Genomic DNA, 20,167 nt, shown 5'->3' on the forward strand with positions numbered 1-20,167 from the left:
CAGTTAGGATCACTGGCTGCTCTTGCAGAAGACTGGAGTTCAGTTCACAGCATCTACAGAGGCTCACAACTCCATGTCCTCTTCTGACCTTCAAGGGCACCAAGACTGCAAGTATGGTGTGCATGCAAACATGTGGGTGAACACACACATGTGTTAAAACAGTCAGTCTCTTCAATAAAAACCATTCAAATTAAAGTGGAGACTGATACAGGGCTCATCTGTACTGTCCAACTCATCTCCTTTTCATCAACAAAATAGTACTTCTGTATTTTGAATAGTAAAGTGGTCTGTCTCTTGGGGGTCTAAGTGTTTTGATAAAAAACAAGAGAAAACATAGTGGCATACCCAGGAGGCAGAGGCAGGAGAATTTGTCTGTTCAAGGCCAGCATGCAGTGGACTATACTGCCAGAGATCTGGAGTGAGACCCCACAGCAAAACATAAAAGAAAAAAGATGACAAGAGGGGCTGAGTAGTTAGGAGCACTGGCTGCTTCTGTAGACGACCAAAGGTGATTCCCAAGACCCCTGTCAACCAGCCATGGCTCCAGCTCTCGCCTTAGGGCTTCTACAAACACCAAGTGTGCATGGTACACATACTTATATGCAAGCACTCACACGTAAAAATAGATACTTAAAAGTTAAAAAGAGTCCATCAGAAGTGTCCAGTGATTCCATCTCTACACATGAAGAGCACAAGTATTTTTATTTCTTTCTTTTTTTTTCTTTTTTTTCCTTTTTTTCGGAGCTGGGGACCAAACCCAGGGCCTTGCGCTTGCTAGGCAAGCGCTCTACCACTGAGCTAAATCCCCAACCCCTTTTTTATTTCTTTAACAATGCAAAATATACACGTTGACTTGACTAGGACATATTCACATGTAAATTTTTTCTCATATCCACAACTCTGGATAGATCAGAGGAATGACAAAGATCATCACAGGAAGCAGACCTGCAAGGAAGGTGGGGGTGATAAACCAATCAACTCAGATAATGCTAAATCTGGACATCTCTGAATAATGCATCTTAGAGCACAAGAAAATATATCTATTAAATAATATCAGTACTTCATTTTAAATTCAAAGCAAAAATACTGAAATGGACAAAGTGCTATTAACAGAAAAAGAAGCAAAAGATATGGACAATAAATGCTAAAATGTAAATTTCAGATTTTTTTTTTAAAGATTTATTTATCATATATAAGCAAGTATACTGTAGCTGTCTTCAGACACACCAGAAGGGGGCATTATATCTCATACAGAGGATTGTGAGCCAACATGTGGTTGCTGGGATTTGAACTCAGGACCTCTGGAAGAGCAGTCAGTGCTCTTAACCACTGAGCCAGCTCTCTAGCCCAAATTTCAGAGTTCTTAAATAAAGAAAATGTGTTTTGTGGTTACTATGTTTATTATCTAGCAGATATAAGCTATTTTATCAACTTAACCCATGGAAACGGAATTATTTTGTGTGGTGTATGTGCATGTCTACATGTCTGCACATGTCTGTGGTATGTGTGTGCAACAATCATGTGAGGCCCAAGGCTGATGCTGGGGATCTCTGCAATGGCTTTCCACCTTATTCATCGAGGCACGGTTTCTTGATTGGCCCCAGAGGTCACCAGTGGCTGATTTAGTTAGCCACCTTATTCTGGGAACCCTTGGTTCACTTTCAGAGTTTTGGAGTTACAAATGGTCACCATGCCAACCCAGCATTCACATGGGTTCCAAACATCTGAGCTCTGGTCCTTATGCTTGTATGGCAGTTGCTTTAACCACTGAGCTAACTCCTCAGTCTAGAAGCTATGTTTTGTTTTTGTTTTTGTTTTTTTTAAATGAGGGATTTCACTTTATCCAGGGTAAAGAATATCTTTCAAATAATTTTCAGGAATAAAGCATATATATTACATGCTTATGTAATATATGTATGTTATGACACGTGAGTGCACACACATACTCACAAATCTTCTCTCTTAAATCACAGACCGTGGAAAATATGTTATCTCATTCATATTGGGTTTTACCTGAACTACTCAATTGGATGCTAGCTGTAGTGACAATCCTAGCAAAATGGCCAGGCCTTTATACATTCATTTGTTCTACAAATATTAAGCTCCCAGGATGGCTGGGTACCCAGTACAGTTTGAGAACATGATCATTAACACAGTAGACAAGAGTCCTGCTTTTACAGAGTTCATATGCAAGTATAAGACAAGGCAAACACAGTAGGGAACACTCACAAATTATGTCGCCTTGCTCCGAGCACTACGAACACAATGCCTAAAGGACCAGTAAAGGAGATATGACTTAATGTGGTTTTCGCTTGTTGTTTTTTCCTTCATTCTTTGTTTGGGACTGGGTCTTGATGTGCAGAGCAGGCTAGCCTCAGGCTCATCATCTCCTTGCCACAGTTTCTGTGGTACTGGCCTTAGAGGTCTGTACGACCTCACCCAGTACTGGTATCACCTGCAGGCATGCTCCTTAAATCCAAGCACTTAGGCAGCAGAGCAGGGGCAGGTGGATCCTAGTCCATAGGTCAAGGCTATGCAGTGAGACTCAGTCTTTCTCTCTCTCTTCTTTTTTTCTTCTTTTTTTTGTTGCTGGGGACCGAACCCAGGGCCTTGCGCTCGCTAGGCAAGCACTCTACCACTGAGCTAAATTCCCAACCCCTCAGTCTCTCTTTTGAGATGGGTCTCTCTACTCAGTCCTGGTTGTCCTAGAACTCACTTCTTAGACCAGGATGGCCTCACAGAGATGTGCCTCCCTCTGCCCCTCTAGTGCTGGGACTAAAAGAGGCATGCACCACTAACCTTGGGGTGAGACCCTGTCTCGGTCACAAACAAATAGATAAATTATTTCCCATAATCTATGTACTCTATAAATATACTTACTGTAGTATCTCCAAAGTTTATTCCAGTCCATTTCTTCTTTTATACTCCAAAACATCTTCGTTGTGTTGGTGGATGAGCTACAAGTTAATGGTTAAAACCAGAACCGTAAGTTTCCTGGCAGCTTGAAGAGGAAGAAACCAAGACAAGACCCTTATGTTTCATAAGAGAAGCTGGGTAGGTTAGAACAACTAAAAAGCCAAGAAATTCAAATTCAAAAATTATTCGTGGAATAATTTGTTGACCACAACCTGACGTTCAATTTGAGAATGATACAGTGGAAATCATATGATGACAGAAGAATTATAAAACATGACACTTTAGCTGTTGAGTGTGTCCCAGGCTGGCTGACAAGTGTATGCTATACTTTTGTGCACCTGTGTGTATGTGTGTGTACAGTATGCTGTACTTCCAATCTCAGAAGCCCGACACTGCAAGTAAATGACCAACCCCATCCCTCACCTCTATGTATGTTAAAGTCAGAGGGCACCTACTACCTTAGAACCACAGTCTGGCAGACTAGGAACGGGAACAATGACTAATGCAATGATAATATTCATCCTTATTGCTCTCAGCAGCAGTAAAGCCTTCCGTGGGGCGTGGGGGGGGGGGCGTTCAAGAATGTATATTAACTTGGAGCTGCAGAGATGGCTTGGCAGTTAAGAGCATGTACTGTTTAAAAAGGACCCAAGTTTGGTTCCCAGGACCAACAAGAGGTAGCTCATAAATGTCTGTAACTTCAGCTCCAGGGGATCCGATGAGTACCATACTCACATAAATCCACATGAAAATCGAGGTGCCCAAGGTCAGCCCAACTTTCACCCAGTTAGGTTTGGCATTGACTGGCTCCCGGACATAGAACTTTGACCGTGTTGAAGCTGAAAAAAGAGAGAGAATATGTGACAAAGGGAGGCGGGGGGAAACCTAACATGTTCGTAATTAAATTTTCTTTTGAGATAGGGGTTCTTGTAGCCCGAGCTGGCCTTGAATTCCTGATTGCTTGTCTCCACTTCCTGCAGGACAGGGAATCCAGGGGAGCTTCACCAGGCTTTCCTGTCATTTATCCTCTATCTGTCCAGCCCCAATTTAAATAGTCAAGGGAACATAGTTCAGAGAACCGAGGTCATTCGTTCGGGGACACCAGCAGAGACAGAAGGTCGTCCTTGGGGCTCATGGCGTCTTCAAAGCTTAGGTTAAAGTCTCGTCGGCCCTCAAAGGCTCTAGAGTGGGAGGTTGGGAGGCAGCCCCGGAAGGATCTCCCTGTTTGTTGTCTCCGAGGCAATTAAGAGCCTGGGACAAAAGACCCAAAATTCATTCGTAGAGGTCAGGGGTTAGTTTGGAGGAAAGCTGACTGACGGCTGATGAGGAGTGGAGAACCCGGCTCGCGGACGGTGAAGGTCACTGCAGGACGGCCTGGACCGCGACCTCCTCCTACTACAGAGATTCCAGTGTGGCTCATGCTGGGTGAGGATAGGCTAAAGGCCGAATGGGCCTGAAAAGACACTCACAGCAGCTCGGCAGCCTGGCGGGGGCCAGCAGCCGCGAAAACGAGCGCAGTACTACGGGCGGCGCCATGTTGCGCTTCAGGCTCCTCCTCTTCTCGCTTTGCTCGTTTTGCCGAGCGGGCACCGCCTTCCTCCTGCGCGCGCATCTCCGGCAGGTACCGCAGAGCGCAGCGCCCCCTGGCAGCAGAAATGGGACTCGCAGGTGGGCCAGAGTCGTAGCTACAGGACAAGGTTCACTCAGGAGTCTGTGCATAAAACACAAGGTGCAAAGAGGGCTGGGGCTGGGGCTGGGGCTCTACTGGGGCTTGGGCTGGGAAAGCAGTTTGTCTATCCCCAGGATGCTTGTCAGGTTTACTCCAGTGTTCGTCTGTCAGTCAAAAACTAGTGTGATTATTAGCAACAATTAAGAGGTGTGCCCAGGGGCTGGGGATTTAGCTCAGTGGTAGAGCGCTTACCTAGGAAGCGCAAGGCCCTGGGTTCGGTCCCCAGCTCCGAAAAAAAGAACCAAAAAAAAAAAAAAAAAAAAAAGAAAAGAGGTGTGCCCAAAGACAAACTTGTCGACTAAGGGAACTTTGTATTTGCAAAGCCTCTTAACAGTTCCTAAAATCCACTTATACTCAAGACCACATAGATTCCTCTCAGTCCTGTGAGATAGGTTCTGTTATTCACCGGGGAGGAATCCTACATCCTAGTTAAGTGCCTTACCACTGAGCTACATAGCCCCACATAGACTTTTTTTTTTTTTTTTACTTTATAGACCCGCATAGATTTTTTTACTTTGTGAGAAAGAGTTTCACTAAGGTACCCATGAACTTGATCCTCCTACTTCAGCCTCATGAGGAGCTGGGATTATAAACTTATACCACAAGGCCCTGATAAACTTCTTACAGATGTTACATGAAAGTGATCTGACTGGTACAGATGGCAGGGTCATCCAGGGTGCAGCCCTCAGAACTCTAGTTCTAGTGGCCCTGTTATCTCACCTAACAAGGTGGGATTGGCTATAATGCCATGAGCCTATGTAGAACAAGATCCAAACTGTCATGTCTGTGTGTAATTTGTGTCTACTGCATTTCAACAATATATTTTTTTAGTTATTACTTACTTTCTACTATAGTTATATACCTGTAACATAAAACTTACCCTGTAGGGCAGTTGGGAAGTTTAGGTGTTATCTAGTAGTACTAAATACTCTGTTTGCCTATTCAAGACACTTCTCTTTTTAAATAATTTATTATTTTATGTACATTGCTGTTTTGACTGTACAAATCTCTGTGTGAGAGTGTCAGATCCCCTGGAACAGGAGTTACAGACAGTTGTAACTACCATGTGTAATTGAACCTGGGTCCTCTGGAAGAGCAACCAGTGCTCTTAACCACTGAGCCAAGTGGTTAAGCCAATCTCTCCAGCTCGAGTCACTGTTCTAAAAAAAAAAAAAAAAAAAGCTGTTTGTGCATGTGTGCAGGTGTGGGAAGGTCAGTGGTGTTGTTCACTCTGGTTGTTCAGCTGGTTTAAACATTTTTATTTATTTTTATGTCTGTGTTTGTGTCTGATTGTCAAGTGCATCAGTGTCCTCAAGTGTCCATGGAGGCCAGAAGAGGGAGGGTCCTGGATCCCCGTGTGAGTTGTCCAATGTGACCTGGGTGGTAGGAAACAACCCTGGTCCTCTGCAAGAACAACACACACTCTTTTTTTCTTTTTTTTTGGAGCTGGGGACTGAACCCAGGGCCTTGCGCTTGCTAGCTTGCTAGGCAAATGCTCTACCACTGAGCTAAATCCCCAACCCCACAACACACACTCTTAATTGCTGAGCTATCTCTCCAGTTCATGACCAGCAAGGTTTTTTGTTGTGCTTTTTAAAGATTTATTTATGTATGTGAGTACACTGTAGCTGTCTTCAGACACACCAATAGAGGACAACGGATCCCACTACAGATGGTTGTGGTTGCTGGGAGTTGAACTCAGAATCTCTGGAAGAACAGTCAGTGCTCTTAGCTGCTGAGCCATCTCTCCAGCCCGGATCAGCTGGTTTTTATGTTGCATAATTGATCGAGATTCTGTTTCTTTGTATTCTTTTTTTTTTTTTTCTTTTCTTTTTTTCAGAGCTGGGGACCGAACCCAGGGCCTTGTGCTTGCTAGGCAAGCGCTCTACCACTGAGCTAAATCCCCAACCCCGTTTCTTTGTATTCTTAATACCATCTACTGTCCAAAGACCATTTAAAAAAAAAGTACAGGTAACATGACATTCTTTTTACTTTTTAAAGATCTTATTTTTAGTCTTATGTGTATATGGTAGTGGTGAGGGTCTAAGAATGAAGCTCCTTTGAGAAGCATAAGTGGGTGTTGTTTTCTCTGGATCTGGACTTACAGCTGGCTGTGAAACAACTGAATTGGGTGCTGGGAACTGAGCTTAGCTCTCTGTTAGGGAAATATGGGTTCTGAACAGTTGAGCCATCTCTCTAGCCTACAGACGATGCAATCTTGCCCAGAAAAGTGATTTGCTAAAACCTAAAGCTGTTTAGGTCCACTGTAATAGCAAAATAGGTGTTAGAAGTTTTCTGTGTATTTTTAGCAATATTACTTTAAGATTTTTTTAAAGCCTATTTGCTTATTTTATGTATGAATGGCCTATCTGAACGTATACCTGCACTCCATCAGAGGACATCAGATACATGATAGATGGTTGTGAGCCACCATGTGGGTGCTGGGAATTGAACTCAGGACCTCTGGAAGAGCAGCCAGTGCTCTTAACTGTTGAGCCATCTCTCCAGCTCCTTACATCTTTTTTATTAAAACGAAAAGTCTTTAGCTGAATGTGGTAAATCATATCTCATCTGAGCTCTTGGGTAGCTGAGGCAGGAGTGCCTCAGCTTTTTTTTTTTTTTTTTCAGAGCTGGGGACCGAACCCAGGGCCTTGCGCTCGCTAGGCAAGCGCTCTACCGCTGAGCTAAATCCCCAACCCCTCTCAGTTTTGAAAAGTAGCTTGAGCTTCAAATATAGTGAGTCCCAGGTCAGCCTGGGCTAGTTTAAAACCCCATTTTATAAAAGAAAAAAGGCATGACCCAAAAGGTAACTCAGAGTAAAGGCACTTACTGTCAAGCCTGATGGCTTGTGTTCAATTGCCATGTCCCACATAGTGGGAGAAGAGATCAGACTTCTGTTTTTTTCTGATCTCCACATGGGTGCTTTGACAAGCAAACATGTGCACACAGGTATACACACACACACACACACACACACACACACACACACACACACACAATAAGTGCATCTAAAAAAAGCAGGGGAAAAGAAGACAAATTATTGGTAGAAGGCAAAATAATTATATCGTGCTTTGTGGCTCATCTTAAGACTCCAACGATGGCTAAACATGTTACTAAACTGTGAGTTACTTTGGTCTGTCACCTAGTTTGAGCTTGCTGGACTAATGCTTGAGTAGGCAGACCAGCTTGCTAATGCGCTGAATCAGTTGTTGGCTCTCCCAGCTCACTGGCTTCTTGTCCACTCAGCAACCTGGCAGTTGTAAATGCTTTCTTCACCATCTCGCCAGAGCTTGTCCTGACACAGCTTTTGCTAGTCTTCGACAAGTTGAAACAGAAGCCAGGGCTCGTCGGCATGCACAGAGCCAGTAAGCACATCACTAACTTCAGGATCTATGCTGGGAGAGTCCAGTCTGTTCCTTTTCAGGACTTTCGTCCCCGTTTTCTTTTATTAGTGTACATTTTGGGGAAGCCATGAAGTATGAGTCTCACATGTTGGAGCTTGCTGGGCCCCTCCAGTTGGAAGAAGCAGCTGAAACTCCCATCTTGAAAAGAATCCAGCTAATAGCTATTATATAGTTTGGTAGACGTCTTTCTTAACCTTTACTTAAACCATGTCCTGAATTTAAATGCTGGAAACCTTATTTGTGACCCAGGTAAGGGGAGGTTTGAGATAGCAGCTAGAAAACAAGGTTTAGTGCTGGAGTTTTTTCCATGAAGAAACATGAGTGAGGTAGAAGAGCAAGGGTTGGAATGAGGAGGAAACAGAATATAATAAGAAGTCCATAGACTGAACCCAGGACCTGAAGAATGGCTTCTTGTATGTGCAAGGTTTTATTAAACAAACAAAAAGCAGAAGCTATCCCAAAATGTGACTGCTCTTTTTTTTTTTAAAGATTTATTATATATGAATACACTGTAGCTGTCTTCTGACACACCAGAAGAGGGCGTCAGATCTCATTACAGATGGCTGTGGGGTTTGAACTCAGAACCTGTGGAAGAGCAGTCAGTGCTCTTAACCACTGAGCCATCCCTCCAGCTCTCACTGTTCTTTTGTTAAGCCTAGGTGACAGGCTTCTTTCCTGATGCTTTTCTGTAAAACACAAGGACAGACTGGCCCCTGGTCTCCCCATTCAAGGCAATCTTCCCGAGTGCTGGACTTACTTCATTCCTCAGGTCCTTCTGCCCTAGCTTCCCCAGCTCTGGGATTACACATGTGCACCGCCACGCCCAGCTGGAGGAAGCCCTTCAACCAAGGCGATAGGGAAGGATGTAAGGTCACCAACAGCTGCAGTGCCTTACAGTCTTGGCTGTCACTTCCTGGAAGCACAAAGAGCACACAAAAGCATAGCTCACATTCAATTTCTATTTGTTGTATTGTAGTGAGCATAGTAGGTGTTTTATTGTTGAGTTCAGGCTATCATGTCACTAGCTGTGTGGTCAGACTATTTTTTTTTTCTTTTTCTTTTTCTTTTTTTTCGGAGCTGGGGACCGAACCCAGGGCCTTGCGTTTGCTAGGCAAGCGCTCTACCACTGAGCTAAATCCCCAACCCCCAGACTATTATTTTTACAGGTGCATTTTAACTCAGAAATGAATCAGATCAATGTTGTAATCAGACCAGTGTTCACTGAACCTTAAAAACTGATGTCTGGGTCAAGAGAGATGGCTGGGCAGTTGAGAGCACTTGCTTCTGTTCCAGGAGACCTCTGTTCCTTTCCCAGCACCCATGCTGGGTGGCTTACAACCGCCTGGAATTCCAGCTCCAAGATCTAATACTCTTCTGATCTCTATGGGCACCAGTACACATGCACACAATCACACACACACACACAGACACAGACACAGACACACACACACACACACACACACACACACACACACACACACACTGCCCACCCAAACCTCTGAACCTCTGCTGCTTAGACTTGGATGGGTAACTATGTAATCTCAGCATCTGGAAAGCAGAGGAGGAGGAGTCAAGGTAAGCCTGGGCTACTTAGAAACACCAGTCAACCAACCAAATTACCTCTTAGTAGGAGGGGGATTAAAAGTAGTGGGGGTAGGGCGGGGGCTGGAGAGATGGCTCAGTGGTTAAGAGTACTGACTACTCTTCCAGAGGTCCTGAGTTCAATTTCCAGCAACCACATAGTGGTTCACAACCATCTGAAATGGGATCCCATGTTCTCTTCTGGTGTGTCTGAAGACAGCTATAGCATACTCTTATACACAAAATAAATAAATCTTCAAAAAAATTGTAGTGGGAGACAAGATGGTAGGGGTATGAATGTGTGATTATGATTGAAATATATTATGTACATGTATATAAATAATGAACATCATTATTGTGTACAATTAACATGCCAATAAAATTACAATTAAAAATTATTTGTACAATTTGAAAAAACAAAAGTTGTATTTAGTGCTGTGGGTATAGCTATCTTAATGGTAGAAGTGCTTATCTGGCATGAATAAAGCACCAGGTTAGATCTTCAACAGTATACACTTGCAGAAAAGCTATTTATTTATTTGTTTGTGTCTTTGTATGTGATGAGTTTTCTTTTAGGTTTATTTATTTTATATGTATGAGCCCTTTTGTCTGCATGACTACCCTGTGCACACCCAGTCTCCTAGGAGGTGCTGGGAACCCAACCTAGGTTCTCTGCAAGAGCAACAGTGTGCTTACTCTATGAACGATCTCTCCAGCCCTATAATTGCATTTCTTACTTATATGTGCCAACATGGAGGTTAGAGAACAACTTTTTGGAGCCTTTTCTCTTTTTCTATCTTTCTGTGAGATCAAACTCAGGTAGTCAGGCTTGCAAAGTTCCTTTATCCACTGAACCACCTCACCAACTTAATTTTCCTAATCTTTAGAGAGATTAGTGTTCAAGGATACCCCAAGATTTGCCTGCTGTAAGCTTGCTCTCCGTTTGTGAGTTTGAGAGTGAGTTCCAGGACAGCTAGGGAAACCCTGTCTCAAAACAAAACAAAGAGCACAAACTACTATAAGGCCTGCAGGAGATAATCAAGGGTAAAATCTCATTGGCGTGTCATTCTGTAAAGTTTTATTGTTAACTGTAATGGAATAGCTGGATCTTCTTCACTGTCAGGCCTGACTTGTTCAGTGGAGTTCGGCTTCTAAGGATTGAAGATTTCTGTTAACAGGCAGTTCAACAAATGGAATCCTAAGCATGAATTAGAAGCCAACTCCAGGAGTCTCCACTACATCTAGCTGTGTGACGCACACAGCTAGTTCCTCAACTCTGCATTATATGACTTCAGCAATGAAATAAATATATGCCTCAACCTTCAGCGACTCCTTTGGCAGTATAAATATGTCCCTTCGGATGTGACTAACATCTTTCCTGGATGTCTCTAGCAACAGACAACAAAAATCACTGATATCCTAGCCAGCCGGGCCCATTTCATAGGTCAAGCTCTTACAGGCTTTTCAAGACGATTAAGCCCCCTTTTTTTAGATCGGTTCACAAATGCTAACAGAGGCGAAGGTTTTCTCATCTTACCCTTCGCTCGCCTCTGTTCACAATTTAGGCACTTGGGCCTTGAACCACTACATCTCTTCTTAAAACATCTTCATTTTGGCACTTGATGCTCAAACTATGATGACACGATTTAGGTGAGTGTACCCCAACGAGTGAAAGGCCGGTCTGGCGAGAAGGGGCAGAAAGGCTGCTTCTAGAAAGGAGGTGGCGAAAGCGTCATTGGCGGTCTTCCCAGGCACTCGGCACTGGCAGGACCGGCAGAGCCAACTCATAATCTGCCGCTCCGCAGACCCGACCGGCCTCCGCGTTCCCGGCAGGCTCCGGTGCATCGAGGGTGGGGAGAGCGGGTCACCGCGCCTGCGCGTTGGAAGGTGTGACCCGGGTGGGAAAGCCCTCCGAGTCCGCCATTTTGGCTGCCTCTGTCGGTCTTTTCAGTTACCACGTGAACCGCCGACGGAGACCCGTGAGGGGGGAGGTGGCGGCAGCGTTAAGTGAGAAAGGGGGAAAAGGAGGAAAAAAAAAAGGAGGGGAAGGGAGTGTCAGGACAGGGTGGTGCGGCGACACGGGAGGCCTAGTGGCGGCAGAGTGGAGGTTTCAAGGCTGAAGTGAGCTCGGAAACGGCAGTGGCGGCGGGCGGACAAACGGACTGACCGAGCCGGGTGGTGGCGGGAGCCGCGGGAGGAGCCGGAACCATGCCGGCCGTGAGCCTCCCGCCCAAGGAGAACGCGCTCTTCAAGAGGATCTTGGTGAGTGTGAGGCTGAGAACGGGCGGCGGAGAGCGTCTCACTGGTAGCCGGGCCTGTCAGTCCCGAGCCCGGGCGGGCGGGCACCGAGCCACCCCGCGGGGACCCCACCTTGGTTGTGCTGGCTGGCGGAGCGCATTCTTTCGTCTCGCCCCGGTGGCGCCCACCTCCGTCCGCGCGCCGCGTATCGCGGGCTTCGGAGGCCTCGGTTCCGGACTAGGCCCCGACTCCCCGGCTTCCACACGGCTGCCTTTTACCCTCCTAGAACGAAGGGAGGAGCAGCCTGGCCTTGAGCGGGGCAGCGGGCCGCACCGGCCGGGAGTCGCGGCCCGCTCGGGACAGGGATCCTGCTGGCTGGTCGGGGTGGCACCCTCGGGAGGAACAGGTGGTGTGGCTGAGGCAGGACTCATTCATTGCTTGAACGCGCTTCTCCCTCCACGGCCCGTCCCTCCCTCTTCCTCTCCACCTGGGATTCACCTGTCCCCGCCCGGCCGGGGTCACTGTTTGACTGGAGAGGATGGAACCGCGTAGAGGCGAAGGGTACTCTGTCATTACCATCTGGTCACTTGCATACTTGATCCTGCAGCCCCTCGGTTTTGGGGAGTGGGAAAAGAAACATTTATTTCTTAGTTTGAGAGCAAAACGGCCCCACCCCGTCACCCTTCTTCGGAGGTGGAACTCATTTCTAGGGGGCGGTCCGGTAGGAAGTTTTAGTACAGACTACCCCCTCCCCCTTACTCTGAAGTTTTTAAAACAGCGGTGCAAAAACTTAGCAGGAGATAATATAAGAGTCTTCCTAGATGGATCTTGACGCAATCTCAAACTCATTCGGTTGCTTCTGATGTTGATGTTTGTAGTTTGCATAAAAATACGGGCAGTGATACTTTTATGGGTATTGGATTGAAGCTGTTTACATTGTAAACTATTCCCTGCAGTATGGGCGCTGACATTAATACATTGTAGCACTTTTTGTTGTTGTTAATATGAGGGTAGCTTCTTTTACACAAACTTTTTTTGTGTGTGAAAGAATTAACTGTATCTGCCAAACTTGACTTGAATTTTGGAGCATGTGTTTATTAGCCTTTTTGATTGCAGTTATAATTCATTTGCTTGATAAAGAAATAAGGAGATCTAGTTTTTTTTTTTTTTTTAAGCCATTTATGGGCCGGCAAGATGGCTCAGTGGTTAAAAGCAGTCACTGGCTGTTCTTCCACAGGTCCTGAGTTCAGTTCCCAGCAATCACATGGTGGCTTACAACCAACTATAATGGAATCTGATGCCCTCTTCTGGTGTGCAAGACAATCAGGAAATACAGCACTTATATACATAAAATATATACATAAAATACATAAATAAATCCCAAATAACCATTTATATTGAGGTAATTGATTTTACAGAAATATCCATGTTATGTTGTAGGTTAATCAATTTGTGTTGAAAACGTATTATACAGTTACTTCCTGTACTACTTAATGGCGTTTTATTTTCAGACCTTTAGAAGTGTAAGTGGATTTGTAGCATAGTTTTTTGTTTTCAGTGTTCTGAGACATAACTCTATAGCTAGGCTGGACTGGAACTCTTGGCAATCATTCCACCTCAGCATCCCAAGTGCTGGGATTACAGATGGGAACTACTATGTACTTCTTGTGACATAGGTCTATAATGGTTTATTTTTTATTTATGTGTGGGGAGGTCAGAGGGCAACTTCCAGGAATTGGTTCTCTCCTTCCATCATGTGGGGGTTCCTGAGATTAAACTCAGGTCATCAGATTTGGCAGCAAAAACTGGGCTTACTATTGTCTTCCTTTAATCCCAACACTTTGGAGGCGTAGGTAGGCAATATTTGTGAGTTCGAGGCCAGCTGGCTCTAATAGATCCAGGAAAGTAAGATAAATAGTGAGACCCTGTTCTTGGGAAAAAACAAAACAAAACAAAAAATAGGAACAGATTTGGCAGCAAGTGTTTTTATTCACGGAGCATCTCACCAGCTAAAGAACAGTTGCTGTTATTATTTCTGTGCTTTAGCATGTGAAGCAGGTCATCCATCTGAGTTATACCCAATTATCTTAAAACTAAGTGATGTGTAGGTAGAACTATATAGCATAGTTTCCTTTCAGCACTTACCCATCCTGTCCCCTTGCCCCCCATTTTCCCTCTTATTCTCCCTTATAATGCTGGAGGTTGAACCCTGTGCTAAATACAAGGAGAGATATGCTCCTAACTCTCTGTTTATACTGACTAGGGAAAAGCCCCACAAAATCAAGAGTACCAAAATATACTTACCCAAACAAAAGAAAGCTGTGGACTTACGCTTCACTCTTAGGAGTAAAGACATTGCCTTGTATAGGTGTAACGTGATTAACAGTTTTTTTCCCCTGGGCTGGAGATACGGCTCAGAAGTTAAGAGCACTGACTGCTCTTCCAGAGATCCTGAGTTCAAATCCCAGCAACCACATGGTGGCTCATAACCATCTGTAATGAGATCGGATGACCTCTTCTGATGTGTCTGAAGACAGCTACAGAGTACTTATATATAATAAATAAATCTTAAAAAAAAAAAGCACCCCAGTTTTTTTCCCAAATATTCAAAATTTCCAACTGTTAATGACCATCCTTTTATTGTTTTGTTTTTCTCTTTTGAGACAAGGTCCTACTTTGTAGTTCAGGTTGGCCCCAGTTCTTGGTATTCCACCTGCCTCAGCCTTCTAGTACTTGGGTGGCAGATGTGAGCCACTATGCTGAGCAGAATCAACTGTGTGCCTATGTACATGCTCATGCTGGAATTGACTCCAGGGCTTTGAACATTGTTCTTTACCACTGAGTAGTATATATTCTCTCCTCTAAAAATCACTCTCTTATTATTTTTTTTTTCTTTTCTTTTTTTCGGAGCTGGGGACTGAACCCAGGGCCTTGCACTTCCTAGGCAAGCGCTCTACCACTGAGCTAAATCCCCAACCCCTTTTATTCTTTTTTGAGAGAGCCATAATGTTACATACAGTTTGAGAAATAAAGCAAATATTCTTTGTATACTTTACCTACTTTTCCAAATTAGTATCTTACAAGTCTTATAGTTGATTGTAATATTGTTAGTGTTTACCAGTTTTACTCATATTTCCCAAGTTTTGCTTGTAGTTGTGTGTTTACTTCTCTGCAGTGCTATTACACATAGGTTCTGTCCCTACAGTTAAGATGTAAGACAGTTCTATGTAAACACAAAGGAACCTTTTTAGAACCACAACCACCTGTGCCCTTCCCATCCTCTCTACTCTCACTTTCTAGCAACCATGACTAATGTGTCTCTTACTTACAGAAAAAGAATATTTACTAAGTAGAATCATAAAGTATAGAACTTACAGATTGGCATTTCTTCCATGCAGAAGAATTTCCTTGTGGCTCACCCAGTTTTCACTTGTATCAGTAGTCTGTTCTATTTTATTGCATAGTAATATCCACATTGTAGATTTAGTAGGGTTTGTTAAACCATTTGTAGAATAACGATTCTTGGTAGTGATGGGACAAAATCTTTAATTTCATTGCTAAAATCACAGTACAAAGGGATTTATTATTTTAAGGCGTTTTATTAATTGTGCATGCATGTATTTGTGAATGCTGTAGATGCCTTCCTGCCAAGGCACACATGTATAGGTTAGGAAACAGAAACTACCATGTGGGTCTCAGAGATTAAATTCAGGTTTTCAGAGGACAAGCACTTTTATTCATTCAGCCAGTTTGCTAGCCCACTAAAGGATTTATTGTGATAAGACATAAACAAGAAAAATGTGTAAATCACTAAATGAAAGAAAAAGAGATACAATGTTTTTATTGTTGACTGACATTAGGAATAAAGAAAATGTTACCAAGTAAAATAATAGTTTTGTTTCAAAATTGCATCTGTTAGAGTTTTTATAGTGTTAGCTCTCTTGCCGCCTCCTTCCTTCCTTCCTTCCTTCCTTCCTTCCTTCCTTCCTTCCTTCCTTCCTTCCTTCCTGACAGGGGTAGGGATCATGTCTCACATGGTTTTGATTGTCCTACAACTCACTGTTTAGACCAGAATGGACTCAAATTGTTTGCCACCACTTGATTTTTAAGCTTTCCCCCACCTTTTTTCTGGTCTGGTAAAGGAAAAGCTGGGCATAAACCAAGTGTTAAACCAAGTGTTGGTAGGTTGGGGACATCAGTATTTACTCCTTTTGTCCTGTTCTCTTAGTAAACTTATTACATGGGATCAGTTCACAGGAACTTTTAGCCTCAATTTCAGAATGATGAAATGTTTCTAAGTATTTTGTCTGCATATATGTTTGTGTACCACATACTTGGCCTCTGACTAGGGTTATAGACCAATATGTGGGTGCAAGGAATTGAACCCAGGTCCTCTGGGAGAGCAGCAGCAAGTGCTCTTAACCACTGAGTTGTTTATTTCTCCAGCCCTCTGGCTCAGTATGGAAACCTGGTATAAGTATCACTTTGCAAAATTTATCTCTAGTTCATTTAGGGAAAAAGAAGTTATTTTTATTTTAAAAAGGTAAAGTTGATGCTGCAAATATATGTATATTGTATTGTGTGAGATTTGCTTGATTGCTTGCTAGTCTTAACTTTTTTTTTTTTTTGCTGTATGGAATAGAGTTTATTTAGGGCATGGCGAGGGGTGTTGAGGGAGTAGAGACAGAGAAAGGCAGTGAGAGGAGTGGGGGCAGTGGGAGGGAGAGAGGAAAGAAGAGAGGCTGGCCAGGAACAAGTGGGGGGCTGTAGGGGAATGGGGAGAGAAGGGACAGAGAGGGTAAGAGAGTAAGAGGGTAAGAAAGTAAGGCTAGTCTTTCCTTTTAAAATTTCACATTGTTTTAATATATTTAGAAGATTAAGTCATTAGGAAATTGTGGCTTCTGCATACCTTTGGTGCTATTTGTTCATCCAGATAGCTTGAGAGTTGTCCAGAGCATGCCCCCCTCAACACACACACACACACACACACACACACACACACACACACAGAGAGAGAGACAGACAGACAGACACAGACACATGACACTCAAAGTGTTTTAAGACATAGTTTCTCTGTGTCTTGGAACTCTTTCTGTAGACCAGTCTGGCCTTGAATTCTGAGATCTGCTTGCCTCTGTCTCAGGAGCGCTGGAAGCAAAGGCATGCTCCATCACCCAGCTTTACCTCACTTTTTTGTGGTCTAGGTTTAAGGTAGGAAAGATATTCTTGAAAGGTGTGGGCAAAACTCACACCTTTCAGATTTTAGCTCTCTTGGAAAGTGGAACATTCTTAATACTTGCAGTCAGTTATCAGCATGCTGGTTGTTTCACTGCTGCGTCCTTCTCTTTTACTCTTTATCTACTAATGTGAGTTAGGAGAAAGTAAAATCCAAATTGGGAGTACTTAACTACTGTTATTAAATGCTGCTTTGAATTTTAGTATTAGTAGTTTGTTGAATTTAGGACAAACTATTTCTTGAGAAAGGTTAGGAGAATGGTAACAGCTTGTGATTAGTTTGTGATTTACTAAACAGCTTCCATATCTGAGACTGTGCTCTGGATCATTTGTAGAGTAGCCTCAACTTTCTGAGTACTAACTAGGTTGTGGGTATGTGCCACCATGCCCTTCTCTTACAGTGCACTTTTTGTGAATTCTTTCTTAATCTCAAAACCTTGCAAGGCAGACTTTTTAAAAAAAATATAAAAATATATGTACATTGGTGTTTTGCCTATATGTATGTTTATGTGAAGGGTTAATATACTGGAATTATAGACAGCTATGAGCCACCATGTAGATGCTAGGAATAGAACCTGGCTCTCCTGGAAGAAAGAACCACTGAGCCATCTCTCTGGCCCCAAAAGGCAGACTTTTAATTTAAATTTTTATTTATTTTGTATGCGTGCATGCGTGCGTGCATGCACACCATGTGAGTTCTGGGGATCAAACTTAGTGCATCAGGCTGGGCATCAGCAGGCATCTTTACCTATTGAACTATCCTGCTGGTGTCATGCAGATATTTTTATTAAGTAAACAGACTGAAGTTAAAGTAAGGTTCACAGATAGAGCTAGGAGTGAGGAACCAGACTTTATACTTTTTCAGGGCAATTAAATTATAGTTATCTAGTATTTACTATTTGGAGGAGAGATGTGAGGGAAGAGAGTGAGAGGAAAAAAAAGTGTACTTATAACTAATGATATTTTTAGTTGCACATGAAATTCATATTAGGAATTATTAACAATTATTAACAAGTAGATTTCCATATATATATATGTGTATATATATATACACACACATACAGGAAAGGTCATCTGCCATTTTTATTTTACTTTCCCCCAAGTTGGAGATCAGACATGCATGCCAGTCTTAGCTATTTATTTTTAGTGTGACATTCTAGTTTCATAGCTGAGTAGGGACAGTTACTTTGAAAGTGGTTTCTTTCTTTTCAAAACTAGTTTCAGTACACTTCTGCCTGTACTGCATGCATGTAAACAAGGGCCACTTAAACTTTTCCCACTTGTGATTTCCTTTGGCCTGGGAAATTTTTATATAAGTCTATATGGAAGATACATAAAGTAGATATTCAGATTAGATACTAACTGATCATAAAGACATTTATTTCATTACAAAACTTACTGTTTGTATTAACATATATTAGTTATGCAAGGTAATGAGTTTCTTTAAAACTTAGCTAAAATTTGCTTTACATTTATTTGTTTTGTGTGTTTGGGGTACACATCACAGCCCTCATGTGGAGCCAGAGGACATCATTCAGGGAAGAAAGAGGAAATAAGCCCTTTTCTCCCCGGGTTGCTTTTGGTTATGGTGTTTTATCACAGCAGGAGAAACCCTTTCTAAGACAGCTCTCAAGCTCCTGTTGCTAAGAATTCCTTACAGTGATGCACTGAAACCTGGAAGTGTGAGCCAAAATAAACAGGTTCTCTTTTCCTAAATTGCATCTGCCGTGTTTTATTACAGCAATAGGAAGTGAAATTAAGACATACACTAGTGAGTTGTATGGGCTTATTTATTTTTACATGAAGAATTAAGACTCCACTGAATATTTGGTACTTCAGAATATCAAGTACCTTTAGTGTTTTTCAGAGTTGTCCTAATCCCAAGCCAAAAATCAAGTGATTTTTTTTTTAAAAGGTAAAACTCAAGCCAGCAGCTCAACAGTTTTACATATCAAACATTTCTAAGTGTAGTCTAAAGTATAGTGGTTTATATTTTGATACCAGTATCCTCAGAAATAGCCTTTTTTCAGGTTATGAGCAGAAAACTGTATGGACTGTAAGAGTGCCTGTGAGTCATAGTGTAAGTAGCCTTGAGTCTTGGATGAAGTGCTCCGGGCAGTGATAGTTGGTATTCTGTGGCTTGGTGCAGCACATAGGCATATGTTGTGTGTTTGGAACCAAGGCTGCTGCCACAGTGAGATGTAGAATGTGATGTAGGTGGACTTTGCCAGAAACACCTTGGATTACACGTTTGATTATGAATTACTTTTTGGTTCCTGCACATTCAGAAAATTTTGTATTTATTTTTATTCTGTGTGTTACTGTTTTGCTGGTGTGTGTGTATGTGCACCAGTGTGTGCCCGTTCATTCCCTGGGACTGGGGTTGATGGTTGTGAGCCACCATATGGGTCCTGAGAATTGAACCTAGGCAGGTCTTTCTGTAAGAGCTACAAGGCAGTGCTCTCAACTGCGGAGCCAGCTATCTCTCCATCCCCAAGACATTCTATTGTTGTTACATTTTAAATTACTTTCCAACTCTCAAGGGCCAGTTATAGCTAATGACACTTCAGTTAGTGTCTTAAAGGGTTGGGACCAGTTTTAGATGGTGTGGTTTAGGCCAGTGATAGGGTTTAATTGGTGAAGGTGCCAAATTTGGTGATCAGAGATTGATTCCCAGAACACACAATGGTAAAAGGAGAGAATAGACTCCAATAACTTGTCCTCTGTCTCTCACGTGTGCTGTGGTAGTGTGCAAACACACACAAAATAAATACATTTAAAATATAAAAAAAAACTAAAAGAAAAGTAGAAATAAAATTTTACCTACTGTAAGGTCACCTCCTGTACATTAACTTTAGGCTGGGAGTGTGGCTTAATGATACAGTGCTGGGCTAGTGATTCTTTTCTCCTTAAGAATATTCCCGCTTGACCCAGGCCTGTTGGAACACTAGGAAAACAGGATGGGTGATTATAAATTCTAGGGCAGCTGAGCTATCTAGTGAGACCCTGTTCACAGAGCAAGGGGGAAAAAAGTACAACAGAGTTCTGGGGAGGAAAGAGAGGA

General features: G+C 42.9%; 2 protein-coding genes and 1 long non-coding RNA gene across 4 annotated transcripts in view; 1 reads left to right on the plus strand and 2 right to left on the minus strand.

Annotated features, from left to right (window-relative positions):
* Positions 1 to 668: 668 nt before the first annotated feature.
* On the minus strand, positions 669 to 4,462 carry Ndufc1 (NADH:ubiquinone oxidoreductase subunit C1). 2 transcript variants are annotated; one of them, XR_015669115.1, is made up of 5 exons: positions 4,386 to 4,462; positions 3,652 to 3,755; positions 2,881 to 2,957; positions 2,230 to 2,269; positions 684 to 945 (listed from the first exon to the last, which is right to left on the minus strand). XR_015669115.1 is itself a non-coding variant. In NM_001399603.1 (4 exons), the coding sequence occupies exons 1-3, from the start codon at positions 4,450 to 4,452 to the stop codon at positions 2,898 to 2,900; spliced, it is 231 nt and encodes a 76-aa protein (NP_001386532.1). In that variant the 5' UTR covers positions 4,453 to 4,460; the 3' UTR covers positions 669 to 945; positions 2,881 to 2,897. The 2 variants fall into 2 exon arrangements, 1 of the variants encoding a protein (NP_001386532.1); NM_001399603.1 differs by lacking the exon at positions 2,230 to 2,269 and having other exon boundaries at positions 669 to 945; positions 4,386 to 4,460.
* A 4,050-nt stretch (positions 4,463 to 8,512) lies between these two features.
* LOC134485908 (uncharacterized) lies at positions 8,513 to 11,452 on the minus strand. The gene is made up of 2 exons (XR_015674501.1): positions 11,168 to 11,452; positions 8,513 to 8,962 (listed from the first exon to the last, which is right to left on the minus strand). It is a non-coding gene; the product is annotated as an uncharacterized LOC134485908 (long non-coding RNA).
* A 156-nt stretch (positions 11,453 to 11,608) lies between these two features.
* Naa15 (N(alpha)-acetyltransferase 15, NatA auxiliary subunit) overlaps positions 11,609 to 20,167 on the plus strand; it is a 62,731-nt gene continuing 54,172 nt past the window's right edge. Inside the window, exon 1 of the mRNA NM_001107674.1 lies at positions 11,609 to 11,892. Coding sequence (NP_001101144.1) covers positions 11,839 to 11,892 — 54 coding nt within the window. The 5' untranslated portion in view covers positions 11,609 to 11,838. The remainder of the gene's footprint in view (positions 11,893 to 20,167) is intronic.

Source organism: Rattus norvegicus, chromosome 2 (genome assembly GCF_021556685.1).
Source record: "Rattus norvegicus strain SHRSP/BbbUtx chromosome 2, alternate assembly SHRSP_T2T, whole genome shotgun sequence".
NCBI lineage: Eukaryota > Metazoa > Chordata > Mammalia > Rodentia > Muridae > Rattus > Rattus norvegicus.